Source organism: Somniosus microcephalus, chromosome 13 (genome assembly GCF_052327205.1).
Source record: "Somniosus microcephalus isolate GS21.2 chromosome 13, FLI_Smic_1.0, whole genome shotgun sequence".
NCBI lineage: Eukaryota > Metazoa > Chordata > Chondrichthyes > Squaliformes > Somniosidae > Somniosus > Somniosus microcephalus.
Genome location: NC_140999.1, coordinates 181,319,508 through 181,341,764, shown reverse-complemented (window position 1 = coordinate 181,341,764; position 22,257 = coordinate 181,319,508). Strand labels below are relative to the sequence as shown.

Sequence of the window (22,257 nt, the reverse complement as noted above, 5' to 3'; positions counted from 1 at the left end):
GTGCCATACTCTCCAGAGTTAATGTTGAGAGATATGGAGATTCTTATCTCCGTATTTGACAACAAACACTGTTGCTTAGCAACAGCTTCTAAACACTCGGGTGTGGCCCTAAAGCTCTGTAGCTGAAGCTGTTGCTATAGCTACAGACCTTGCACAGCTTGACTGTTCAAACAAAGCAAAAAAAACAAACAAAAAGAATAAAAAACGGCTGCTGATTTTTGCCGGTGGCTCCAGATTGCCGGATAGCTCACCTCCGGAAAAGCACAAAGTTTCCTGTATATCTTTTCTTAAATATGGAAACCAAAACTGTACGCAGTATTCCAGGTGTGGCCTCACCAGTACCCTGTATAACTGAAGCAAGACTTCCCTGCTTTTATACTCCATCCCTTTTGCAATAAAAGCCAAGATTCCATTGGCCTTCCTGATCACCTGCTGTACCTGCATACTAACCTGTGTTTCATGCACCAGGACCCCCAGATCCCTTTGTACTGTAGCACTTTGCAGTTTCTCTCCATTTAGATAATAACTTGCTCTTTGATTTTTTCTGCCAAAGTGCATAACCTCACACTTTCCAACATTATATTCCATCTGCCAAATTTCTGCCCACTCACTTAGGTTGGAAAAAAGACCACAGTCCGTCTAGTTCACCATCTACCATCCTGGTAGTCTTATGATACAATAATAATGGAGTTGTTGACTTATCATGGCAAGCAATATCTATCAATTAGCCTTGACCCAGACTTGACACAAGGAACACCTCCAGTGGTGGAGAGCTTTTGGAACCTTTTGGGCAGGAGGTTTAGAGGGGATTTGAGGAAAAACTTTTTCACCCAGAGGGTGGTTGGAATCTGGAACTCACTGCCTGAAAGGGTGGTAGAGGCAGGAACCCTCACAACATTCGAGAAGCATTTAGATGAGCACTTGAAACACCATAGCATACAAGGCTATGGACCAAGTGCTGGAAAATGGGATTAGAATAGATAGGGCTTGATGGCTGGCGCGGACACGATGGGCCGAAGGGCCTCTTTCTGCGCTGTATAACTCTATGACTCTATGACCATAGGTCCAAAGTCACCTTGATCTGTGTTGCTTCCTTTTCTTTTGTGAATTTCTTTGTATTCTCATCCATGTGTCCCGCCCGCAAGTGCTCCCCACGTTGTCCATGTGTCACGCCACTAAGTGCTCCCCTAGCTGACCGAGTAGCACTGTTGAATGGCGGTAGGGGCTATGGAAGGCCTGTATCTGCTACACACCTTCATAGACTCTCATTGGCGCCAGAGGTCACTTCCTCTGGGGACAGGGCACCTGTTGCTTTCAGAGGCATCGCTTGAAGGCTCTTGCGCTTTTATCATTTTCCACACAGTCGACGTTGTGGACATTTTTCTTCACCCACTAGAATTTCAGCTACGGGTAACGACGGCCGTGGAAAATTGTCATTCTACATTCACTGCGGGAAGCATCCAGCAGTACAGTAACTCATTTGGTGCTCCCAGATTTGGGTAGATAGAAACATAGAAGATAGGAGTAGGCCATTCGGCCCCTCGAGCCTGTTCCGCCATTTAATGAGATCATGGCTGATCATCCAAATTCATTACCCTGTCCCTGCCTTCTCCCCATATCCCTTGATCCCTTTAGCCTTAAGAAATATATCTAACTCCTTCTTGAATATATTTAATGAATTGGCCTCAACTGCCTTCTGTGGTAGAGAATTCCACAGGTTCACCACTCTCTGGGTGAAGAAATTCCTCCTGATCTCAGTCCTAAATGGCTTATCCTTAGACTGTGACCCCTGGTTCTGGACTCCCCGACCATCGGGAACATCTTTCCTGCATCTAGTCTGTCTAGTCCTGTTAGAATTTTATAAGTTTCAATGAGATCCCCTCTCATTCTTCTAAACTCTAGCGAATATAAGCCTAATCAACCCAATCTCTCTTCATACGTCATTCCTGCCATCCCAGGTATCAGTCTGGTGAATCTTCGCTGCACTCCCTCCATGACAAGAACATCCTTCCTCAGATAAGGCGACCAAAACTGCACACAATACTCAAGGTGTGGTCTCACCAAGGCCCTGTACAACTAAAAAAAACGATAGACTTGCATTTATATAACCCCTTTCAGGACGTCCCAAAGCGCTTTGCAGTCAATTAAGTCCTTTTGAAATTGTAGTCACTGTTGTAATGTCGGGAACTGAGGCAGTCAATTTGCAAGTGTCCGAGCACTGAGCCAAAGATGATTAGGGTGATTGGTTACAGGTCTATTATCAGGGGAGCAACTTGAGATGATGAATTAATAAAGTTTAACACCCGATGGTACATTAACATGTAATAGTTTAATTGATTTTTCCAATCGTACATTGGTGTCAATTATATTCACTGACAACACTGAATATTTGACGTCATATTCACAGCCCGCTTCACACCGACTCTCCTTTGTTTACTCAGAAAAATGGAAATAAGTGAAAGACTTTAAAGGATTCCACTGGTAAAATGAAAACTTTTAACTGCTGGTTACTTTGATGCACATCCAACTTTTCTTTCTCACTTCTTCTGTCTTGCAGGTGGGGCCTTCCTTGACCGGTTTCCGCGTATCCAGCGTTTGGTGAACCGTCAAAACGGCAAGAGTTTAATGGAGAGGGAAGGGCTCTGAGCGGGAGTTTAGTGCTTTGTAGAGGTTAAGGACTTCTGCCCCGCTTCCCTCTTCAGACATTGTTGCTGTTTCATCATGGCCAGCAAGAGGAAGTCTACCACCCCTTGTATGATACCAGCCAAAACCCTGGCCATGCATGATCCAGACATGGACATTACACCAGAATACAACGACGACGATGAGTCCTCTCTGCAAGCATTTCCCATTGAGGACCTGTCGGCTGGCGAGGAAACGTTCAGTAATAATGATGTTGCAGAGCGCGGTGGCTTTGAATGCAAGTACTGTGATTACGCTAGTCAGGACTACCACGCCTTTACCGTGCACATAGAATCGGAGCACTCCGACGCAAGCGCGGACCAACTGTACGTCTGCGTCGAGTGCAACTTCAGCACCAAGAGCCAGGAGTCCCTGACGGTGCACAACACCCTGAGCCATCCAGACGAGACCAACCTGAAAGTGAGCGTCATCAAAAGGAACAGCCAGACGGTCGTGGAGCAGAGCATTTCCGAGACCAAAAGCAACGACGGCAAAGAGAATGGGGAGGAGGCGGAAACTCAGTCGGAAATCTCCATCAGCAAAACGCCCATCATGAAGATGTTAAAAGCCAAGCCGGAAGCCAAACGCATCACCGTCTCTCACGCGGGAAGGGAAGAGCCCGGCGACGAATTGGGGGCGGCCGACGAGGCTGTGAAGAAAACCGAGGACGCGGCGGAAGTTCTGGCGGCCAACGGGCTAACAAACGCTTCCCAAAATGTCAACGGAACGGCCGTCATGACCGTGCCCGTTCTGCAGGCCGGCGTGACGCAGATAGTCCCCGTGGTGCAAGGGCCGGCATTGAGCAGCAGTTCCGGCCCCCTCCCCAAAGTCATGATCCCTCTGAGCAGCATCCCCTCGTACAACGCCGCCATGGACACCAACAGCTTCCTCAACAACTCCTTCAATAAGTTCCCCTACCCGACGAAGGCGGAGCTGTGCTGGCTGACCGTGGTCACCAAGTACCCGGAGGAGCAGCTCAAGATCTGGTTCACCGCCCAACGCCTGAAGCACGGCATCAGCTGGACCCCGGAGGAGATCGAGGACGCCCGCAAGAAAATGTTCAGCACTATCATCCAGAGCGTGCCGCAGCAGACCATCACGGTGCTGCCCACCCAAGTCACCACCACCAATGGCGGGCAGCACGTTTTCCAGGCCAACTTCCCTTGCCAGCTGGTGACCCAGGGGGGCAATATTGTTGTCACCCAGCCAGGGGGGGTGGTGAAAGGGGTCACGGTGACGGGCACCCCTGTTGCGGTCAGCCTCGCCACCATCTCCAAACCGCAGAGCGCCGCACAGTTTCAGGTGCAGAAGCTCGGGGGGTCCGCCCTCAGTTCAAATATAAAGATTTTAACCACCACCTCAGCGAGCCAGCCAGGAGCCGTGGTCACTTCCAGTTACCTCTCCTCCTCGAATATGATTTCAGAGCTTGGGACCTACAAGTACAAGAAAACAAAAGAACAGCTGGCCGCACTTAAGCAGAGCTTCCTGCGAGCTCAGTTCCCAGAGCACGAAGAGGTCGACCGGCTTGTGAGGGTGACGGGTTTGCAGGGCAAAGAAATTCGGAAGTGGTTCAGCGACCGGCGGTACAACTACAAGAACCTAAAGTGCAACCAGTCCTTCGACGCCGGCAGCGCCAACGCGGTCTCCGCTGACTCGACCCACGAGGAGCCGCCCGTTCCGCCTCCGTCCACTCCCCACTCGTCGGCCTCCCAGCAGCACCGGAGGCAGTGGCAGACCAGCAGTGACTTCACACCGCCCAAGTTCAAAGGGAAGACAGCCGAGCAGCTCAGCATCCTGGAGCACAGCTATGGTCAGAACCCCTTCCCGCCCGAGGAAGAGGTGGACAGGTTGCGGGTCGAGACCAAAATGACCAGGCGGGAGATCGATCTCTGGTTCTCCGAGCGGAGGAAGGTTAAGCCGGACGAGCAAGCCTTAAAAGCCCGACAGGAAGAATCGGACCTCAAGGACGACGCCGATTCCGGGGAGGAGGAAGACGACTCGGATGGAGAAGGGACGCCAAGCGACAGCAGCTCAGTGGACGTGAAACGAATTGCGCTGCCTCACGAGCGGCTCAAGGTCAGCCCGTTGAAAATCTGCCTGAAAGACGGCTCGAACTTGTGCATCCAGCCCAAGGTTGTGCAGGCCAGCAAGCCGCTCAACCTTAGCTCCGTCTCCTCAGCCGCATCTCCGAATGCCGTCAAGTACAAAGGCCAAAATAAGAAAACGGTTCACCAGCTTCACTTGATGAAGTTGCAGTTTATGCGGACACAGTGGCCGACCGTTGAAGAATATGACGAGCTCGCCATCAAATCGAGGCTGCCCAGGACCGAGGTAGTTCGTTGGTTTGGCGATGCGCGGTACGCATTAAAAAATGGACAGCTGAAGTGGTACGATGATTATAAAAAAGGCATCTACGCCATACGCTCCGGCAGCAACAGTTTAATTACGGACGTGCCGGTGGAGAATTACAGACTCAAGCGGACGCCGTCCAAAAGGAGCGGGAAAGCGGTCTTGTTCGAATACTACACCCAGCACCGGCTGCTGCACGAAGAGGATCTGGACCGGCTGTGCGAGAAGTCTTGCATGAGCTACGAGCAGGTCAGAGACTGGTTTGCAGAGAAACAAACCGAGGACGCCTTGTACATGTCCGACTTCAGCAACGAAGATCAGCAGTCGACCAACGGAGAGAGCGACAAACTAGATAAGGCCAAATGCGGTCAACGCTTTGGAACGGAGGAAGTGTACTCTGATGTGACTGACAACAGCGATAACTGGGATATCCGGTCGCGGGAGGGCCACCCAGAACTGAATGAGTTTGATGCTGAGAACATCTCTGGTGAGGCTTGAGGTTCAATGAGTATAGTACTGTAAAGCAAAATGGATTAAAAGAGGTATTAAGGAACAGTCTCACCCTGGTGTCTGCTATCGGTCATGAATTTGATGGTGTGGTTTAAAAGAGAGAAATGCTTCAGAGACTGACCAGGCACTTTTAATATTTTTTTTGTCTTCAAAAGGTTCCCTTTGGGACTGGGTGGTACTTTAGTTAAAACATTATCCTTCCACCTTTTGGGTCCGAGCACAGAATCCAGCAAGAGACCAATGAGGTAAATGTCTCTTTCTGCTGGTTTTAAGGAACCTAACTGAAGTGAATGAGTGGGGGCAGACCCATCTCACTTCCTGGTGAATGTGGGGGACGCAGCACACAACTGTTAATAAGTCAGCAGTGACGGGCAGCCTCACTCGGACAGTAAAGCTAGCTGGTTTAGGAAAAAAAAACCAATTATATCCATTCTCGGGATGTGGGCGTCGCTGGCAAGGCCGGCATTTATTGCTCATCCCTAGTTGCCCTGAGAAGGCGGTGATACAACTGAGTGGCTTACTAGGCAGTTAGGAGTCAACCACGTTGGTTTGGGACTGGAGTCACATATAGGCCAGACCAGGTAAGGACAGCAGGTGTCCTTCCCTCCAGGGCATGAGTGAACCAGTTTGGGTTTTGTACGACAATCCGACAGCTCCACGGTCACTTTTGCCGATACCAGCTTTTATTTCCAGATTTTATTTTAGAAACATAGAAACATAGAAGATAGGAGCAGGAGTAGGCCATTCAGCCCCTCAAGCCTGCTCCGCCATTCAATGCGATCATGGCTGATCATCCAAATTCAGTACCCTGTCCCTGCTTTCTCCCCATATCCCTTGATCCCCTTAGCCTTAAGAAATATATCTAACTCCTTCTTGAATATATTTAATGAATTGGCCTCAACTGTCTTCTGTGGTAGAGAATTCCACAGGTTCACCACTCTCTGGGTGAAGAAATTCCTCCTCATCTCAGTCCTAAATGGCTTACCCCTTATCCTTAGACTGTGACCCCTGGTTCTGGACTCCCCCGCCATCGGGAACAGCCTTCCTGCATCTAGTCTGTCTAGTCCTGTTAGAATTTTATAAGTTTCAATGAGATCCCCTCTCATTCTTCTGAACTCTAGCGAATATAAGCCTAATCGACCCAATCTCTCTTCATTCGTCATTCCTGCCATCCCAGGTATCAGTCTGGTGAATCTTCGCTGCACTCCCTCCATGACAAGAACATCCTTCCTCAGATAAGGCGACCAAAACTGCACACAATACTCAAGGTGTGGCCTCACCAAGGCCCTGTACAACTGCAGCAAGACATCCTTGTTCTTGTACTCGAACCCTCTCGCTATGAAGGCCAACATACCATTTGCCTTCTTAACCGCCTGCTGCACCTGCATGCTTACCTTCAGCGACTGGTGCACAAGAACACCTAGGCCTCTTTGCACTTCCCCTTTTCCCAATCTATTGCCGTTCATATAATAATCTGCCTTCCTGCTTTTGCCACCAAAGTGGATAACCTTGCATTTATCCACATTATACTGAATCTGCCATGCTTCTGCCCAATCACACAACCTGTCCAAATCATCCTGGAGTTTCTCTGCATCCTCCTCACAGCAGACACGCCCACCCAGCTTTGTGTCGTCTGCAAACTTGGAGATATTACATCTAGTTCCCTCGTCTAGATCATTCATATATATATTGTGAATAACTGGGGTCCTAGCACCGATCCCTGCGGTACCCCACTAGTCACTGCCTTCCACTCGGAAAAAGCCCCGTTTATTCCAACTCTTTGCTTCCGGGGTCTGCCAACCAGTTTTCTATCCAAGTCAGTACCTTACCCCCAATCCCATGTGCTTTAACTTTGCACGCTAGTCTCTTATGCGGGACCTTATCGAAAGCCTTCTGAAAGTCCAAATACACCACATCCACTGGCTCTCCCTTATCCATTCTACCAGTTACATCCTCAAAAAATTTCAGTAGATTAGTCAAGCATGATTTACCTTTTGTAAATCCATGTTGACTTTGTCCGATCCTGTCACTGTTTACCAAGTGCTCTGCTATTATATCTTTTATAATGGACTCTAGCATTTTCCCCACTACCGATGTCAGGCTTACCGGTCTATAATTCCCCGCTTTTTCTCTACCACCTTTTTTAAATAGTGGGGTTACATTAGCTACTCTCCAATCCATGGGAACTGTTCCAGAGTGTATAGAATTTTGGAAGATGACCAGCAATGCATCTACTATTTCTAGGGCCACTTCCTTAAGTACCCTAGGATGTAGATTAACAGGCCCTGGGGATTTATCGGCCATCAATTTCCCTAACACCATTTCCCTACAAATACTGATTTCATTCAGTTCCTCCCTCTCACTAGACCCTATGTTCCCCGACATCTCTGGGAGTTTATTTGTGTCCTCCTTTGTGAAGACAGAACCATAGTATGTATTTAATTGGTATGCCATGTCTTTGTTCCCCATTATAAATTCCCCTGATTCTGACTGCAAGGGACCTACGCTTGGCTTTACTTTTTAACTGGATTCAAATTCTTCAGCTGCCACAGGCTATACAGTGCTGCAGTGGAGATGGTGAGCCCAAAATATATTATTGGGTCACATGTGTGGAATGTCCAATCCCCTTAACTCAGCTAGGTGACCCCATCCTACACATAGGATCTTACAGCACAGAAAGAGGCCATTCGGCCCATCTTTGAAAGAGCTCTCCAATTAGTCCCACTTCCCCCCTGCTCTTTCCTGGCAGTCATGCAAATTTCTCCTTTTTTAAGTACATATCCACTTCCATTTTTGAAAGTTACTATTTAATCTGCTTCCACCATCCTTTCAGGCAATGCATTCCAGCTCATAACAATTTGTTATGAACAATTTGTTATGAACAATTTGTTATGATAAATTGTTCATGAACAAGTTGTTCAAAATTCTCTACACAAGTTATTAGCTAGTATAGAGGGCCAAGATGGCAATCAGCAAATTCATAGTGATTCTCTTTTCTCCATTCTGTGGGACTCTTTTTAGTGGGCAGACAATCAACAGCCTCTGTATAAAAACCCACAGCTAGGCAGAGTGCAGTGTCTGATATCCCACTCCCAGCTTGCACCAAGAAATCCATTCCCTTTCTTGCAAGGAGATTCGGCATCTCCAAATCTCCGATTAACATTTGTTTTTTGCTTTCTCTCACTTTGATACACTGTTATGCTATGCATCACTGGGTATGGTGGTGTTAGTGGTCATGGTACTGGACCAACAACTTAAAACAAGACTTGCATTTCTATAGCGCCTTTCACGACCAGCGGCCGTCCCAAAGCGCTTTGCGGCTAATAAAGTACTTTTTACAGTTGAGGCCAATTCATTAATTAAATATATTCAAGAAGGAGTTAGATATATTTCTTAAGGCTAAAGGGATCAAGGGATATGGGGAGAAAGCAGGGACAGGGCACTGAATTTGGATGATCAGCCATGATCTCATTAAATGGCGGAGCAGGCTCGAGGGGCCGAGTGGCCTACTTCTGCTCCTATCTTCTATGTTTCTATGAAGTGTAGTCACGTAATGTAGGAAACGCTGCAGCCAGTTTGCGCACAGCAAGCTCCCACAAACGGCAATGTGATAATGACCAGATAATTTTTTTTAGTGATGTTGGTTGAGGGATAAATATTGGCCAGGTCACCGGGGATAACTCCCCTGCTCTTCTTTGGAATAGTGCCATGGGATCTTTTACATCCACCTGAGAGAGCAGACGGGGCCTCAGTTTAACGTCTCATCTGAAAGATGAGGTTGAGAGTTCAACTTCTACCATGGCACCTTGTGAAATTGAGCTCGAAAATTGATGGTATTTGTGGGCTGGCACCAGAAAAAAATGGCCATGAAAGCTGCTGTATTGTTGTAAAAACCCATCTGGGTTCATTGATGTTCTTCAGGTAAGGGATCCTGCCACCCCCTTTCAGTAGGAATAGGACAGCAGGTGCATGGGAACACCATCACCTCTAATTTCCCCATCTAGTCGCGCACTATCCCGACTTGGACACATATCGCCTTTCTTTCATTGTCGCTGGGTCACAATCCTGGAACTCCCTTCATAACAGCACTGTTGGGAGCACTTTCACTACACGGACTGCAGCGGTTCAAGAAGGCGGCTCACCACCACCTTCTCAAGTGGTGGGATGGGCAATAAATGCCGGCCTTGCCAGCGACGCCCACATCCCGAGAATGAATAATAAAAATAACACATGTCTAAACATGACTTCAGTCCCCACTATGTGGTTGACTTTGAAGTAGCAAGCCACTTTAGTTGTAAAAAAAACCAATTGCTGTTTAAGAAGGCCCACCACCTTCTAACACCAGCTAAGGGATGGGCCTTACCCTGAAAAAAAAGTCAGAGGAGAAAAATGGATATAGCAACTCTACCCATAAAGTGCTAACCCGAGATCGCTGTCATTGAATTAATGTTGTTAAAAAATATATATATAATTGCATGTTTTAAAAAATAATTTTTACTTGCAGGCAGCATTGTGAGTCCCGTGTCATCTCTGTTTAATGTTGAAAACACGTGGATGCACTGCATTGTGCAGCAGAGCTGAGAGAAGCTTTCCCCCTCACCGGGGCTTGTGAAAGACGATCACTCAGAACCGCGTCCTCTTCACAGAGCTGCGAGAAATGACGCGCACCTTTTTAACTCCTGCATTTTTTGAATGTTCCTACCAACATTCACGAGCAGACTTGCTCTCATGCTGCAGGTTCACTCTTGAACACGAATGTGACGAGAATTGTCCCATCGGGTTGCCATATTCCTGGTTGGACATATTCCTGGAGGGGTCATCACACGACCTCCTCGCCCCGCCCTGTCCCGCCATTAGTCGCCCAACACGTCCATGCCACCGCCTTCCCAAGCCAATTGAAAAGCGAACGCACTCTTCATTACCTGATTGGATGATTTTGACTGTCAATCAAGCAGCCTTTTCTTATTTTTTTTATAACTAATAACAAAAGTGTTCAAAGAATTTATTTAAAAAAAAACAATTATTTATTGTCCCGATGATTTTTCTCCCGGGTGTTGCGCACAGCAGCGTCCTAGAGATTAGCCTTTCATCCCTGCAGACTCCAGGGCAATCCTGGGCAATCCTGGAGGATTGGCAACCAGTGTTCCTGCTAAGGTGCGCATGTGCGGCCGCGCAGTAATCTCAAAGGTGCCGCTCACCGGCTTTTACATTGCAAATACCGTGCATGCGCAGAAATTTAAAGGGACCACGCATTAAAAGAAACAGGCTGCGCAGAACAAAGTGCAGCTTACAGGGAACGTTGTTGGCAACCCTAATTGTCCATGCAACAGTCTGTGTCTGTGGAAACTTTGTTTTAAACCGATGGGAACTTAGCTTAACCCCATAAACCTTGTGGCAGTGCCGATAAACACTGAACACTGATTATGTCAGCCCTAAGTCATGCAGACTCTCCGGTTCAGTCCCCAATTGGTGCCTAGTTAACTTTGTTTCATGATGGAAAAGGCACTGCATTTGGCCTCGGCATCTGTAGGCTGTGTATGGGGCGGGGGGGAAATAATCCCTAGTTTCCTGCTCTTGATTGTCATCCAGTGACCCATGTTGGAAGTGCATATGTGAGCGCTCTGGGTTGGCCTATGTCTGACTTAGACAATGGGTTGGCCCCACTCCCACCTCTGAGAGGAGGTTCAGACATGAGGAACGCCCACTAGCATGAGGTACCAAAAGACTCTTGCACCCAATGGAGCTTGCAAGTACTGAAATACCCCCTCCTTCAGGCCTCAACCAGACTAGAGACCAACCCCAAAGGGCTCTGCTAATGTGAAAGCTAACTACGAGAAGCTCTGTTTCATTTCTTTCCTCCTTCCTCTTGGTCACAGTTTAGGGAAATAGGTTACCTCTGCCCAGAGCCTTTACCCCTGATGGTGCAGATAAGAACCAGAACTTGCCCCTTGAGCTGCGAGTGGCAATCCCAGTGCTATCACTAGGCTTTCCCATCTAAACACCGGAAGTTGAGCAAGGTCCATGGCTAGATAAGTAATGGGCATTTACTGGCTTTAAATGAAAGAAAGACTTGCATTTATATAGCGCCTTTCACGACCTCAGGATGTCCCAAAGCACTTTACAGCCAACGAAGCACTTTTGAAGTGCAGTCACTGTTGTAATGTAAGAAATGCGGCAGCCAATTTGCGCACAGCAAGCTCCCACAAACAGCAATATGATAATGACCAGATAATCTGTTTTTTGTGATGTTGATTGAGGGATAAATATTGGCCAGTACACCAGGGATAACCCCCTGCTCCTCTTCAAAATAGTGCCATGGGATCTTTTACATCCACCTGAGAGAGCAGACGGGGCCTCAGTTTAATGTCTCATCTGAAAGATGACACCTCCCTCGGTCCTGCACTGGAGTGTCAGCCTTGTTTTTTGTGCTCAGGTCTCTGGAGTGAAACTATGAACCCATAAACTGCTGAATGAGGTGAGAGTGCTACCCACTGTGCCACATAGAAACTGTAAATGAGCGTTGGGCCTGAGGAACAGGTCTACACCTCCAGGACTGGGATGTCAGCTCCCCAGTGGTTTGTTGCTACCATTCAGTCATTTTTCTTTCTGTATTTGGAAACGTATTGATAACAAGTCGGGCTGCTTTCTGTCGAACAAGTCCCCTTGCCATTGACATCGGGTTGCTAACTCGGGTTGGCCGTATTTGCGGAGGTTTCATCACACGACCTCCTGCCTCCAACTGCCCCCCCTCCTCCCCCGCCACGCTCCCGCAATTGGTCGCCCAACACATCCATCCTCGACACTCCCCCTTCCCATGCTAATTGGAAAGCAAACAAGGTCTTATTTACCCGATTGAACGATGCTTGTCTCATCAGTCAAACAGGCTTTTTTTTAATCCCATCTTCCAATATTTTTATAACTAATAAATATTCAAAGAAACTGGGGGGAAAAAAAACACTTTTTTTGAAATGTCCCTATGATTTTTCTCTCGGCTGTTGCTCGTAGCAGTGTCGGGAGACTAGCCCTTAATTCCTGGAGACTCCAGGACAATCTGTGGGTCACTGGATGGCAATCATAAGCAGGAGCGAGGGATTATTTCCCCCCCCCCCCCCTCCGGTACACAGCCTACAGGTGCTGAGGCCAAATATAGTGCCTTTTCCATCATCCCGCATGACACAAGTTAAGTCACTGACCCTGCATTGACGCGCTGAAGTGGTGACTGGCTGACACCCCGATAGAAACATAGAAAAATAAGAGCAGGAGTCGGCGATTCGGCCCTTCGAGCCTGCTCCGCCATTCAATATGGTCATGGCTGATCCTCTATCTCAATACCATATTCCTGCGCTCTCCCCATACCCCTTGATGCCTTTTGTGTCTAGAAATCTATCTATCTCCTTCTTAAATATATTCAGTGACTTGGCCTCTACAGCCTTCTGTGGTAGAGAATTCCACAGGTTCACCACCCTCTGAATGAAGAAATTTCTCCTCACCTCAGTCCTAAATGTCCTACCCTGCATCCTGAGACTGTGACCCCTCATTCTAGATCCCGCAGCCAGGGGAAACATCCTCCCTGCATCCAGTCTGTCTAGCCCTGTCAGAATTTTATATGTTTCAGTGAGATCCCCTCTCATTCTTCTAAACTCTAGTGAATACCCGATTGGATGATCTACTTGTCTATTGGGCCTGGACAGTCCTCAGTAGACGTTGAACCCATTTTCCATTGCTGATCAGACGGACAGCATTCGCGCACGCTTTGTGCAGGGGTCTCTTACGATGCTTTTTTTATTTCTTCCCTTTGCTGTTGCAGAAGCAGAGTGATGGGAGAGGAGCGCCTTTAAAGAAAAGGAATGAAACTGTGGTTTTAGTTCTGGCTGAAGAAAGTCGACGACTATTCTGGGCCTACCGCTGCCTTCAGCTGCTGCTCAGACTGATCGGACGCTGCACTGGGAGGCTGCTGCTGTGGTTCAAACTCTCTCGTGTTTTGTGTGTGTGTGTGCGTGCGTGTGTGTGTGTTATGGCACCATTGCTGAAAATAGACAGTGATGTAACTGACACAGGACGGACGAGGTGCCCACCTGAGGTTTTTTTAAGTGCCCTGCAGGCGCCACGGTCGAGGAATTGACGTCGGGGCACAAAGCTTCTTTGTAAATAACCGGACAGAAAAAGAGTGAGCCTTCGACGTGTTTGTAAAAATGGAGTCTTTTATCGGGTGAATCCAAATTGAGATAAAGGTGGTGGTGATGCTGGTGTTTGATGTTCGGAGCAGAGCCAACCCTTCACAAGGCATGCTTGTTGGGTCATCATTCCTCGTCACCGAGGAACGCGTCAGTATAAAGGTTTTATAAATCCCTGTGTGTACAGGGAGCGAGACCTGGATCTATTTAACTTCAAGTTTTTCCTGGTGATTTTTTTCCCCTCCCTTCCCACTTTCCCATCTGTGCTTCAGGAGGCACATTTGTTTACATGGGTAGAAATGGACGAAGGAGTCATTCCCATCTAAGGATAGCGGTGGTGGTTAATGGCCGTGCGGCGAAGTAGAGCACGCGCCAGTAAGCGTGCAATGCCTTCCGCTGCGAAGAAAAGAACGGTCTTGCGGGGTTTGTTGGTGTGCGGGAAGGGGAGGGGGAGCGAGGCGGATAGGTCCACTGTGATTCAAATGCCTTCTGTTGATGCAAGCAGAGCCCTCGAATATAATTAGACTAAAAACATTGAGAGCGATTTGATTTTTTTTCCAGAGCTTTGTGCCCACTCGCTGGTTACGTGGGACAGTTTAAACCAAAATGGCATTTGCGAAAACCATTTGTTGCAAAGTAATTTTTATTGAGGGAACTGTGTGTAACTGGGGTCAGTTGGGTGTCCAGTTATGAATTTGGTATTTAAGCAACAAGGGTAGGTCCACAATTCATTCAATGGTATGAATGAGGGGTTCGATCTGTGCTTGTCAGAATAGGAATAGTCAAGGAAGTGATATGCAGGGAGAACTGTACTAATTTAAAACAATTATATATATATATATGTGTGTGTGTGTGTGTGTGTGTATGTGTATATATATATATAAAAAATGGTCATCGTCGCTATGAGAAACCAAAAAAAGTATAATTTTTTTTGCCTGAGGCAGGTTCTTATGGGAAGACTTGAAAGAAAATGAAGAACCTGTGAGGCGGGTTGGGTTATGGAAATACAAACAGGCAAGTGTGTAGATATTCAAGCAGAGCTGCAGCCTAGTCCTGTTGGGTTATTGGACTGTCACATTATTACTGAGGAGATTAATGTCTAGAACGATCTTGCCCAGTTAATTGAGACAGCTAGCCCTTTTTTCCTTTAACGATTGGGCTGCCGAATGTATATTCCTTGGTACACACTTGATCGAGAGGTAGCCCCCACCTTGATGCAACACTATGAACACGTTTGTGGAGAAGGCGGAGAGGAGACGGGTGCTTGAAGGAAAGGGCCCCTTGTGCTGTGAACCCTCAATTGCCCAACCTGGATTTCCAAAGAGATGGTGGTGACTGGTTGCAGATGCAGCAGATAATCTCTTTGGTTGGCATTACCTGACCTTTTCCAAAAAAAAAAACCTTTTAACATTACACTTTTGGATCCTTTCTTCATTGCAGACAATTGGTAATTGTGGAACTGTTGTCCTTCTTCAAATGGTTTATCGTAAGGCTGGAAGAATTCCATGCGGAGTTGCCTTTGTCTGTTGCTATGTGATCATGTTGGATAAAGACAATTCTCTCCTACCTCAGTGAAGTTCAGTGACAATGTTTGATTTAAAGCTATAGTCATTATTTTAATACTTCTTTTCATAGTTGCTAGGGTGTACCCCTAAACCAGTTGGTATTGGCTCCCATTTGAAGTGATAGATCAATAGAGTCATAGTGATAGAGCCATAACGGCACAGAAGGAGGCCATTCGGTCCATCGAGTCTGTGCCGGTTCTCATACTAATCATGTCATCCCGTATACATTCAGAGGAACTAGCAGTTCACCTAACCCACATTCAGAATGTTATCTCAAGATGGCAATATTATTGATAGAATCACAGTAATCATGATTTTGTCATCAACAGCACTAATAAAGCTCCTTTTTATTAGAACCCCAAATCCAAGTTTGAATTTTGTGCAGTTTTGAATTTAGGACTAATTTTACCTAACACAGGAAGAATCCCTTCGAAGGCAGCTGGCCCAGCGAGGTGATCCACTGGGTAGCTCGGCCATACAGGTTTGAGGTTTCCCTCACCCCAGCTGATCTCAGTTGCTACAGTTAGCCTTAAAGCCCAGGGTTCAAGAAGGGAAAGACACCAGTGTTCCGCCTCCTGGACGCTATTCAGTGATCCCCTGTTGGGAAGTGCAGAACTGTAGATTTCAGGTGAGGAGAGGATTGAGTTTGCGGTCCTGCTCCTTCTCCTCTTGCGCCCCCCCCCCCCCCCCCCCCCAGTCTGAACGGTCTGACGAGGGTGGTGTAGTGATAACAGTAAAAGGCACCGTGAAACTGTCAGATTGTCGTAAAAACCCAACTGGTTCACTAATGTCATTCAGGGAGGGGAACTTGCCATCCTTACCCGGTCTGGCCTCTATGTGACTCCAGTCCCACACCAATGTGGTTGACTCGTAACTGCCCTCTGAAGTGGCCCAGCAAGCCACTCCGTTGTATCACGCTGCTTCGCTTCAAGACCCGCTGCCACCACCTTCTCGGGTCATCTAGGGATGGGCAATAACTGCTGACCATGCCAGCGACACCCACATCCCAAGTAGGAATAAAAGTGCGCGCACGCATAATGGCCACTTGGGCGACGAGTCAATGGCTTCAGGAGGAGAGAAAATTGGCGAGGAAAAAGACCCAGCGGCTTCTGGCCTCATTTAATTTACGCTGAAAATACCCGGCCAGGCACTCAGAAGCAACCATGGTGAGACCTCGTTATAAGCTGAGACTGAACTACGAGGGGTGGGGTGGGGTGGGTAGGTAATATAAAATAACAACCAGGTAAATAGTGCCCCTTTCAGCTTTTGGTGTGCGACAGTCATTAGGTCTAGATTTTGGGCGCATTGGCAATTTAAAAAAATGCAACATGTTTTGTTCAAGAAAGGGCACTGCATCTCAAAGCGACACTGCCCATCTACCAGCGGTGAGACTCGCGCGAGGAATGAGTTGAGTTGGCCAGTTGTGGTGTGCGATTAGTGAAAGAGTGCGAGCGTGACTCCAGCACAGTGGTTCAATAACCGAAGGGAAGCACGATCACCGGTACAGACATTGCAGTACGACATGGACGTAAGTTTAGAGGGGGAAAATAAAGTCTTCCATAATATATTTAGGGTAACAATATCTGGGAATAAGTTACAAGGCTGGAGGCTAATTAAGGTGATTGGCGCACGTAAATTTATGAACCTCCATTGAACCCTGGGATTAAGCTCTAGCATTTAATTTGTCGATAAAATAAATGGAATTGCAAAGGAACAATTTTCATTTATCCCCCCCCCCCCCGGCCAAAATGATGTTATTTTTTCAACAGTCTGACCACCACATCCGCCACATTTGCACAACGTGATAATTGCCATCCTTTGGTGATGCCATTACACCCGCTATTACTGGAAAATAATTAGCGGTGCACTCCCGCCAGATTCCATGCACACTACTGTATTCACGACAAAGCATAAAACCACACACACACTCTATAAGCATATAAGTGGACTGTGGCCATTTTGCTTATTGCGCCATCATATGGAATGGAATTGAGAGGAGCTGATGGAACGTAATGTAGGAGAGGAGCTAATCCAGAAAAATGCAGGATTATATATATAATATTTTTTAGCAGTAAGGCATTTGACACTTAGAGAAGTTAGCAAACAGTGAGGAGCTGGATTGTCCTGCGCTGCTGAGGAGCAAAAATACATTGCTCCGTTAATAAGGGCATGGGCTAATTATCACTGCTTCACCTCCCTACCCTCACTGTGTTATAGCATCTGCACGAATCGAAGTAAAAAATATGGTACTAAACTGAACATGCAACCATAGAAATTTGGCTGGGCTTCCCCCGCCCCCGACAGCCTAGTGAGTACAGATACTCACATATGCCAAAATGTCCCAGGTTTAGTCCCTGATTCAACGCTGTGTTAAGTAACCTCAGCGAGGGGAAATGCTTGCACATTGCAATTGGCCTTGGTGTTCCTGGACTAGGAAAGGTTTGCTGCACCTGGTTGCCATCCAGTGTACCCATGCTGGAACGTGTGGACATGCCGATGTTGAATAAGGCAAGAATTGGGTTCAACTGTGATGCCCTCCATGCTTGAATAACCTGCACACCTGCCTCAACAACAACAACAACAACTTGCATTTATATAGCGCCTTTAATGTAGTAAAATGTCTCACAGCGCTTCACAGGAGCGTAATCAGACCGAGTTACGTAAAGAGATATTAGGACAGGTGACCAAAACGTTTGGTCAAAGAGGTAGGTTTTAAGGAGGTAGAGTGGTGGAGAGATTTAGGCAGGGAATTCCAAAGCTTAGGGTCTAGGCAGCTGAAAAGTGGCCGCTCCATTGAGGTACCAGATGGACATTGGTATTTGTGGATATGCATCCTACCAGAAGTCGTCTCCTCCTGGAAAAGGAAAAGAATTACAGGTGGAAATTTCTAGGGAGAAGAGATGGCCAGAAATGTTGACTCATTTACAGATCAACACAGTATATTTCAGCAGCAACCAGCCCCCTGTACTGGGGGTGGGGGGGGGGGGAAGGGGTTAGTGGAAGAGGGATTGGGAAAGGGGAAGAGTTGGAGCTGTGAAACGTCTTATTTCTCTCTTTGTTTTGAGTCCTTGAGTTGGCCTGCACGTCCTGCTCTGCTCCATGATGCAGTCGGTTACTGATAGTCTGGCCATTCCCTTTTATAAACCGAGCAGTTGTCTTGTGTGATTCAGAGAGAGGCTCCTGCCAGCTTCTACCTGCTGTCTGTGCGTTGTGTCATCGAGTGAGGGTGTGCTCCAGTCGTGCTTGACGGGCAGCTTTGGGCCAGCACGAACACTGTGTCATTCATTCTCTGATACCAAATGTCTGTGATGTCGGAGTGCCCTTGCAAATGAATCCTTTTCATCATCCACATGCTGGTGTCAAAATGGAAGCTTTTTAAAGATTTTCTGGACTAAGAGGAGTTCAGACCTGAAAGTTACGTTGCCGTGGATACCACTGTTTTATTTTTTTGCATTGTTCAGTCTTCAACCTGGTGAGGGAGACTCGGGGAAGGTCGGTGGTTGTCAGAAGACGAGCCCCTCTTCCTCGCCTTTTAACCCCTCCTTCCAACTGTTTGGCAGCTGACCGTCCATTTGCTCACCATGTATGAGGCCGCAGACAGCAGCCACCAGGAGATGGTCCTACCGTGTAAACTAGGCAGTGGCAAAGACAGGCAAATCCTGTGCGATGATGTCAGACACACTTCCCCGAGAAGAAACGCTACACCCAGATGGAATGAATGTTGATTTATTTTTTTTCCTCTGGTTAATTTACTTTCCATCAAGGCTGAGTTTTAATTGTTCCTAAGACGTACTGCTTGTTCAGCTCCTTGTTCCTGAAGGTTGAGGCAAGATCCGTTGCCCCAGGGAAGAGTAAGCCTGGGCCAGTTAAAGCTTCAATCTCTCAATTTAGAGGGGAAAAAAAAAAAACAAATCAAACATGTACAAAAAAATGGTGGCACTTCCTAAGGTCCAAGCCCTTCGCACACAGTTACTTTACAGAATTTCTAGGGCGTGTATTATGCCCTCCTTTTGTTTAAAAAAAACACTCTTTTGGGGATGTAAGTTGGATTCTTCATAGTAAATTATTAAAGTTAAATAAAATAATCCTGGGATGAAGCTGACATTTGCCCCTGCCTCCACCCCCCCCCCCCAACAAGAAGCTGCTAAAGCAAATCGCGTGTCCAAGGCCTTAGACCTGCTCCGCGATGATGGGCTGAGGCTGAATCTCGTAAACGTAGGAACCAGCAAAAGCAGTCAGTAGTGACTCCATCCTTCTAATGGACTTGATCGACGTTCAGTTGTAAAATGCATCCTCCAAACAAGCTGTGTTAGTGTGTTTTATATTACTAGTATACTTTGATTTACTAAATTGAAAAAAATGAATGCTAAATTATTTGATTAAAATTTTCAAATAAACCTGGACTGCATTTCTTAATTTTTTTTTTTAAGAATTGCTACATTTGTTTTTGTATTTTCCTGTCCGCGCATTCAAACACATGGGAGAGGCCACAAAGAGCTGTGTCCCATCCAGCGTCCATTTTGCATGTACTGATTCTCCTCTGAGCAGAAGTTTGTTGATCGTTTGAAAAAGACTTGCATTTGTATAGCGCCGGTCACGACCTCAGTGACCGCCACTCCTACTCTCTCTGGCCTACAGGGCTGCAGTGGCACGTTCTGTGGTTGCCTGCTGCAGTGGCTTAGTAAGCCACTCCATTTGTAATGACGGATCAGGGAACCAAATGTAATATTTCCAAGTTTGCTGACGACACGAAACTAGGTGGGACTGTGAGTTGTGAAGAGGATGCGAAGAGGCTTCAAGGCAATTTAGACAAGTTGAGTGAGTGGGCAAATACATGGCAGATGCAGTATAACGTGGATAAATGTGAAATTATCCACTTCGGTAGGAAAAACAGAAAGGCAGAGTATTATTTAAATGGTGATAGATTGGGAAATGCTGATGTACAAAGGGACCTGGGTGTCCTTGTACACCAGTCACTGAAAGCAAACATGCAGGTGCAGCAAGCAGTTAGGAAGGCAAATGGTATGGTGGCCTTCATTGCAAGAGGATTTGAGTACAGGAGCAAGGATGTCTTATTACAGTTATACAGGGCCTTGGTGAGACCACACCTGGAGTACTGTGTGCAGTTTTGGTCTCCTTACCTAAAAAAGGATACACTTGCCATAGAGGGAGTGCAGCAAAGGTTCACCAGACTTATTCCTGGGATGGCAGGACTGTTGTATGAGGAGAGATTGGGTCGACTAGGCCTGTATTCACTAGAGTTTAGAAGAATAAGAGGGGATCCCATTGAAATGTATAAAATTCTGACAGGGCTAGACAGACTGGATGCAGGGAGGATGTTTCCCCTGGCTGGGGGGTCCAGAACGAGGGGTCACAGTCTCAGGATATGGGGTAGGACATTTAGGACTGAGATGAGAAATTTCTTCACTCAGAGGGTGGTGAACCTGTGGAATTCTCTAGCACAGAACACTGTGGAGGCCAAGTCACTGAATATATTTAAGAAGGAGATAGATAGATTTCTAGACTCAAAAGGCATTAAGGGGTATGGGGAGAGAGCGGGAATATGGTATTGAGATAGAAGATCAGCCATGATCTCATTGAATGTCGGAGCAGGCTTGATGGGCCGAATGTCCTACTCCTGCTCCTATTTTTCTATGTTTCTAATACGATTGCTTCGAGCAGGCTGCCCCATCACCACCTGAGCAATAAATGCAGTCTTGCCAGTGTCACCCACATCCCAAGAACAAACATATGTATTGGAATTCTACCTGCCGGCAATTTGCCAAACAGGAAAACTGGAGTGACAAGTGGAGTAGGTCCCAGTGCTCCTTTCCAATCCATAACCAGCGCAGGACCTGAGGCAGGCTGAACAAGCCCACCACAAGTCAACAACACCACCTTGCATTTTATATAGCGCCTTTGCTGTAGTAAAACGTCCCAAGGTGCTTCACAGGAGCGATTATTCAAATAAAACTTGACACCGAGACACGCAAGGAGATATTGGGACAGGCGACCAAAAGCTTGGCCAAAGAGGTAGGTTTTGAAGAACGTCTTAAAGGAGGAGAGGTTTAGGGAGGGGGGTTCCAGAGCTTAGGGCTGCTGAAGGCACGGCCGGCGATGAAAATCGGGGATGTGCAGAGGCCAGAATTACACAAACCCCATTACGCAAGTTAGGGTTGTATTCCCTAGAATTTAGAAGGTTATGGGGTGATCTGATTGAAACTTTCAGTATATTAAGGGGAACTGATAGGGTAGAGAGAGAAACTATTTCCGCTGGTTGGAGATTCTAGGACTAGGGGCGCATAGTCTAAAAGTTAGAGGTGGGCCTTTCAGGAGTGAAATTAGGGAACACTTCTACACACAGAAGGGTGGTAGAAGTTTGGAACTCTCTTCCGCAAACCGCAATTGATGCTGGGCCAATTGTTCAATTTTAAATCGGAGATTGATAGCTGCAAGATTTCATAAAGAGACAGTTGTTTATCCCATTTGCTCATTAGCCAGGGGATGTCGACTCTTGACTTCAATCAACGAATGGACTACATCTAAAGGAATCAAACCTGCCGACCCTCGACTATACCATCGTGTAGGTTGACCTGGATCATTCAGTGCCAAACACTGAAGGATCTGGTGACTGTTCCATTTAGACAACATTTCTGATGCCGCGAAAATAATTTTCTTCGTGTTGTGAATCGCCCTGCATGCATAGTACGGTATCCATACACTCAGTGACCAGAGTGCTGATTTCTTGCTGAATAGCGGTGAATTCGAGCTGACCAGGCTGCGCGTCACTCCACGTACCGCTTGCCACACTGCTGAGATGTGTTTGCATCACCTGAGCCAAGCCTATAAGTACAACTGTGCTCTGGTTGGCTGTCAAACACACTAGTAACATGCTGCGAGAGGCCGGTGAGGAAGGGAAGAAAATAAACGTGCAGTCATTGCATAAATTACTAATTATACATCTGACCAGTCTGTCA

At 47.0% G+C, this 22,257-nt stretch overlaps 1 protein-coding gene across 4 annotated transcripts in view; it reads left to right on the top strand.

Annotated features, from left to right (window-relative positions):
* The window catches only part of zhx3b (zinc fingers and homeoboxes 3b), an 83,393-nt gene extending 63,710 nt beyond the window's left edge, over positions 1-19,683 (top strand). For all 4 annotated transcript variants that reach the window (XM_086005720.1, XM_086005721.1, XM_086005718.1 and 1 more), the window contains 2 exons: positions 2,558-5,518; positions 13,349-19,683. In XM_086005720.1, the coding sequence (XP_085861846.1) occupies positions 2,722-5,518; positions 13,349-13,359 (2,808 nt within the window). In that variant the 5' untranslated portion in view covers positions 2,558-2,721 and the 3' untranslated portion in view covers positions 13,360-19,683. The remainder of the gene's footprint in view (positions 1-2,557; positions 5,519-13,348) is intronic.
* Positions 19,684-22,257: the final 2,574 nt, after the last annotated feature.